The sequence below is a fragment of the Primulina huaijiensis genome, chromosome 17 (genome assembly GCF_012295235.1).
Source record: "Primulina huaijiensis isolate GDHJ02 chromosome 17, ASM1229523v2, whole genome shotgun sequence".
Lineage (NCBI taxonomy): Eukaryota > Viridiplantae > Streptophyta > Magnoliopsida > Lamiales > Gesneriaceae > Primulina > Primulina huaijiensis.
Genome location: NC_133322.1, coordinates 3,361,002 through 3,367,666, shown reverse-complemented (window position 1 = coordinate 3,367,666; position 6,665 = coordinate 3,361,002). Strand labels below are relative to the sequence as shown.

At 39.7% G+C, this 6,665-nt stretch overlaps 1 protein-coding gene across 2 annotated transcripts in view; it reads right to left on the bottom strand.

Moving 5' to 3' along the window:
- The window catches only part of LOC140963424 (pentatricopeptide repeat-containing protein MRL1, chloroplastic), a 12,988-nt gene extending 10,191 nt beyond the window's left edge, over positions 1 to 2,797 (bottom strand). For both annotated transcript variants that reach the window (XM_073422747.1, XM_073422746.1), the window contains exon 1: positions 2,230 to 2,797. In XM_073422747.1, the coding sequence (XP_073278848.1) occupies positions 2,230 to 2,559 (330 nt within the window). In that variant the 5' untranslated portion in view covers positions 2,560 to 2,797. The remainder of the gene's footprint in view (positions 1 to 2,229) is intronic.
- Positions 2,798 to 6,665: the final 3,868 nt, after the last annotated feature.

Genomic DNA, 6,665 nt, shown 5'->3' with positions numbered 1-6,665 from the left:
TACGGTCCCTTCATCTCATATATCCCGATCGAATCTGCAACCATTGGTTCATCGAGAGTTGCACATTAATTCGATAACTATGTGATAACTATAAATAGTGGCATCGCATGTACCGTTCGAGAACTCCTTCTCTAACGTACATCTCATACTCTGGCCAGAGATTCCACGCACTATAATTTCATCAGATCACATAGGATATCCACACCCGCAGGTGAGCGGTGAATCCCCGACTACAATGCACTGGCTCCTATATGTTTCGCAACTGTACCCAACCTCGCCACCTGATGACTCTCCTGGAGCCAGTAAACGAGTCAAAGCACATCCCTAGCATATAGAGCCTCAGTGTTGTTTCGGGTCGTAAGGACTAATGGTGTACAATCATAACCACGGACTTATCCTCTCGATGAATGATAACCACTTGGAAAGTCCGAGGGAGGGTTGTTCGGTATAATCATCATATGACTACCCATCTGCATGTTTGGACATCTCTATGCCCATACCAAGAAACGTGGTACACAACATCACAGATGCTAGTCTCGAGCTCAAGCGACCTTTATCCATGTTTTAGGCGGCTGAATCGACTAGGAACGAATTTAGATCATACAGTGTTTACAAATGAGTTTCAACATCGAATTACGATTCACTTGCATTAAAGTATAATCAAGGTCTTTATCTATGTTTGATGACATGGGTATACAGATAAAGAAATAACAAACCATGAACTAATGAATTATATTAAAATAAAGGTTGTTAATTACAACTGAGTCAATAAAATCCCTAGCCAACAGTTGGCTTGTAAGGCATCTACTCTAACAAGAACCTGGTGCTATGACATTCTACTACAACTGACCATGTTAGCTGTGCAATTTTCCTTCTAGAGCTTTGAGATTCTTAGGAAATTACAGAACTCAACTACTATCACGTCAAAGTATCCAACTAATCAATTAGCAGGCCTCACTTTCTCAGATGACTCTTTTATAAACACTTGAATTCGTTGACTAAAGTGGAAAAAAGAAAGCGTATATTAGTAGAATCATTGAAGGTGTGTTTCCTTTTAAAGGAAATCAATCTCTAATCTTCGAAAACCTTTCATGTTGTTAGATATAATGAAATGAAGACACGAATGGAAGTATAATATCAAATAAGATATAAAGACATACTTGTAAACAATTTCTTTCACATTTACCTCATATTCTATTACTAAAATACTGTACAACAACTAGAATAATGTTTAATTAAAATAAAGTAATAAAAAAACTAATAAAAAACAATAATTAAGCTTTTGAATTAGAGTTGCCTCACTGCTAGTAAAATTAGTCAATCAACAGAGAGTCAGCACTTACCGATGGCCTCAGCTAATAAGACAATCTCTCGGTCGTATAGAGCCTACATTCAGACCATCAACAATGTACTAAAAGGTAAAAAGTTAAGTATACTCCAAAGGTGGCAACTCTTGTGTGTCACCCAATCCAACATAGACAAAACTCGGTCAAGTGTCACAAAAACACAGTTAGGTAGGGACAAGAAGCCAATTTGATGGTAAAAAATATCTAATTTTAATTTGTAACATAGGCTTCACACAATACAGGACTACAAAACTTATTAGTTTCAAATAAATACACATTGCAGGGCATTAGAAACTCACTTCTCCACTACCGTGAACATCACATACATCTGAAGATGAAAGACTACAGACATAATATTGAATTGGATACAAGCCTCAATTTAAAATTTCAAAATAAACAAAGGATAATATTTTTTCTCATTCCGCAAATAAAATCCAAGACCAAATTATAGCCTTTAAGAAGGAGGCACGACAAGAAATTCATTCATAACATTCCAATGACTGTTATTTCGATAATTAAACTGGGAAGAGTGAAACTAAACTGAGCTGAGAAATGCAGATACAAAAGCATTAATATAGCTGATAAACCAAGTAATTCAGAAGCAGAGGTGTGTTTTTCTATATCAACGGCATTTCAGTTTCTCAAACTAACAAAAGATAAACTCTGAACATCCGCCACCCTTCAGGTCTTCCTTTGATTATCAAACACGATATGAAAAAAAGGAAAAACTGGCAAATTGTTCGCATGCCAAGTACCTAAGATCGCGGACACACCAGAATCTTGGAGATGCAAGAATCATAGAGACGCAACGTGTTCCGTAGATAGAGCATAATTTCCACATGAACTCTACGAAACACTTACAAAGGATAAAATTAGCTTTTACCTGCATGACATCGAACTGTTTCTTCGAATAGGTGAAAAACACGACAGTGAGGGCAGAAAATGTGGCAACTGCGGGGAAGACGAGAGTCGGCTGCGAGTCCAGCGAAACTCTAATCACGTATTTGTAGTGATGGGAGTTCGATCTTAACTTTAATTTTTTACATTTTCGCCGATAACAAAGCAGGTCTTGCGACCACCGGAGATTGTGGTCGCATCCGAGGAATTCATTTCGGAGTAGCCCAACGTGCTGCCCCGACGAGCATTGAGGTTTCACCGGAGCGCGTGTAATCAAGGACAATGCTCGGGGTTTCATAATCAAGTTCGAATCCATGGACTCCACAGATGGAAACTTGATGCAGCCAAGTTAAGAGGATAAAGTGATGGAGTGGTAAGGAATTAACGGGAGGATCGATGCCGCTCACGCATGACAAAATCCTCTCCGGTTCCTGCGTTTACAGTTCTCCGCGATGCAACCTTTTCAGGTTTTAACGGTACAAAAATGGTACTAACTGATAGAAAATGAGTGGAACAGGGAGGATTTTTTTCTTTGAAGAAAGTGGAACAAAGAAAGATTCGTCAGATATTTGCAACCTTTTGGTTTTTATTTATTATTATATTGTAAACAATTCTGGAAGGTAAATGATATAATATAATAATTCATAACATTATGTTGTTCAGTTAATTTTTATATAAAAAAAATTATGAATAATTATATTGAAAATATTTATGATTATTTATAATAATTTATATTTAATGCTTAGATAATATGTGTTTTTTTATAAGTGATATAATTTTATTTAATATATTTGTAGCTTTATGGATAATTGTATAAACAATTTAAAGATTCTATTAATCATTTTACACAAAAACTCTCGTGACACAGTCTCACGTGTTAATTTCGTTATACAGATCTCTTATCTTATCTGAATAATAAAAAATATTATTTTCACTCTATCACATCACAAAAATATATATGTAAAAATGTTTCACAATAGACATGTCATTTGATTTTAACTTGTTTAGTGAGATAAGGTATTAAGTGGTTCATAAATCTTGCAAGTATGTGAATATCTCATTATTATTAGTAGTATTACAGTATTCCTTGCAATGGGGATTTAATAAACTTTTAATAAGCAAAAAACAGTACATTACGGTTTACCTTCCAACCTCTTTTACATAGAAATAACCTCAATAGAAACCACCTTCGGAATTAGTAACATAAATACAATTGCTAATTATTAGACAAAATTATCTCATTCAATTCTGAAACCAACGTGATACTCACCGGAAATTCAGGGTCCGATTTCAGCAAGTGTCACTAATCCAGACGCAGGTCTCGAAATTGCCCTGAGCCTGAAATCACGAATAAGACCATTAGAAAGGGGCCGGGAGGGTGTCCAGGCGTAGCCCCTCCGATGCTCAAGTTAGAGACTGAGTATATAGGTGGAGAGCAGATAAGGGTACTGCTGAAAATCAATATAGTTAATGAATTGAGTTAGACATCCGAACATGATATTTATAGTAGAATACATGGGCCTGTCATGGGCCCTCTACCTGTGTCAGGGATGGGCCAGGAGTTTGAGCCTGATATTGATAGGTCCATTCCTGGGTTATCACCAGTCTCCCCCTCCCAAGTCGAACTGAATCGTAGGTTCGAAATTCGATTAATTATGTTGTACTCGGTTTGCAACATGGGGGTTAGGTATTCTCCTCCTGCCGCATATTAGTCTCCAAAAATTTGGATACAAATTAAATCACCTTCCCCTCCTCAACGATCAGATCTGCCGCACAGAATTTCCTTCGCACTTCATTCATCAGCTCTTCCTCGCCCAACAGCCGCACGCCGAGCTCTTACCTGCATAGCCCCTCCCTCGCCCGCACATCCTTCACTCATCCTCGCCTGTGAGCCCTCGCCCATCCACCAGCCTTGCCAGTGCTCTCCGCCCTCGCTCCTCGTGCCGCAAGTACAACCCTCGCCCATCCACCGGCTTCGCCTCCACCACCCTCGTCGTCGTCGCTTCTCACGAGCCCTCACCCACGTCAACCTCGCCAAGCCTTCACGCCCGCACAACTCTCACCCCGCAAGCACAGCCCTCGCCCATCCCCCCTTGCTCGCCCAAACGTCCTCGCCTGCACGCCTGCAGCGCCCTCGCCCCACAGCTGCCCCGCTCACCCCTGCTCTCAGTTTCGCCCCTCGTTGCATTGGAACATTGGGTCATAGAAAAATCGCAAGCCATTCACTTCCCATGTGGCCCTTGCTCTACTCCCATGGTTCCACCAACTTGCCCCTCCATTGTCTTGGCATTTGAACTCTTCATCCTGAGGGTGCTCCACTTATTTTATCTCGACTAGGATATTCGGTCTTCACTTTTTTAATCCTTCGTCTTCTAGATCTATTTGCTCTTTGTGCTAAGTCTGTCGGGATCATGTCGTTTTCATGATTAATGAGTCCATTAGATCCTCCATTTGCATGCACCATGATTCATGAACCTACACCCATCGTGACCTCCAAGGATGTTGTATTCCCTTCGTTCTCCCCCTCAATGAGTTGCAGGCCGACAAGTACTTGAACTTCGTGACCCCGGTTAGTGTAGTAATCATGCATGTAACCCCGACTCAAGAATCCACAAAGAATTATAACAAGGCATGAGTATCGCACTCACATTTCGAAGCAATTCCATGCTGATCGCAACCTTATAATCATCCAAATATGAGATTAAGAAATTCGCTTCGCCCTTACAACCCCCATGTAAAGATCTACCCCTTGATCAATGCCTTGAAGACATCGTGCTTGAGAGTTGCAAGTTTTTAACCAGCCTTCCATCTCCTCCACATGTAGACCAAGCAGCTTGGCCTCATCGTCAATGATAAAGTTATGTGTGGCACTCGTGTCCACCATTGCATAATTTTTATTCCCATTGTTCGAGACTCGACGAGCATAAGCCCCTTGATTTGTGTCATTGGCGTCTTGTTGTCATTGAGGGAATTTAGAAGTTGAATCGAACCAACACAACCAACCCCTTGGTCCGATTTCTCCATAGCTTTGTGCACCTCTTGTACTGCAAACAACGATCCAAGCTTTGGACAATCCCTAACTTGGTGTGGTCTTTTGCATACGTAACATCCTCCCTTGGGCACAAAAGCCTTCGTGTGCTCCTTATACTCATTCCGACTAAGTGACTTTCCTTTGTCAACCTTAGCCACAAAATGAGTTTTCTTGTGTTTCATCTCTTCTTCTGCACTAAAAGACAAGTTAAACTTTGCTTTGCCCTTGGCATATCTCTCCCCTCGATACTCCGTGAGTGACTCCGCAATGGCGATGGTCTCATCCACCATCCTCGCTCCTCAGCATTGCACATCTTGCTTCGCCCAAGTTTGAAGACCATCCACCAAATAGAAGAGCAAATCTTCATTAGACATCTCAAGAACTTGAAACATTATGGTGGTGAACTTGCTCACATACTTCGGTATAATACTCATTTGCCTCAACTCCCTAAGTTTATTTCACGTCTTGTAGATAACATTTTCCAGATAGAAGTGGCCTTTAAATTCTTTCTCAAACTCATCTCATGTATTGATCCGGAATAGACCCCTTTCCATGTCGGACATGCTTTCTACGCCATCATAGCATAGTTGTACGTGTAAGAAAGTTAAAGACTGGTAATGCATATCTTTGTCCAATGTAATTTATCTGATTAAAGTGATTTGCAAAGTACTGTATTATCTCGGATATTTATCAAAGATGCATGGAATAACAAAATAAAAAAATTTATATAAAAAAGTGAATCTTAGTAACTGGATCCTTAAAATAAGAAGCCGTCCGGCCTTATAACATAAGAGGCCAGATCATCCAAAGTCCAATAATACTAGCCCAAACGACACCATATGGATGTCATCTGACATCGGCTTTGTTAAGAGCCTTCCCCAATCGTAAATCGAGAAAAAGAAAGAGTTGACCCAAATAGTTGTATCTCGTGGGCCTCAAATATTATACCCCGAGGCTTGACTGGGACAAGAACGCCTCAAATATTATACCCCGAGGCTTGACTGGGACAAGAACTTTATGAGTATACTCGAATTACTTTACTTGCTCAAAGGATACGTGTCCACTAAATGGCAAATATTAAAATCCAGACCGCCATATGGAGTGTAGCCACGCATCTATTAATGACCGTATTTGATATTTAAAGTCTTGTTTGGTTCTCATTTAACTAGATAATTATTGCTTTAGGGGGGACGCTACATATTTTATCTTTAACTGTGGAAACGTGTTCAAATATCAGATTTCTTATATTAAAAAAATTAGAGAACTTTTCCAAATTAAATTTTTTGAAGGTGGTGATTTTTTATTTGAGTGAAGTATTTTAGGAAAAAAAATGTTAAATTCTAAGCAAACCAAACAAGGCCCCTGGTCGGTTGCCTTTCTTTCACCTATAT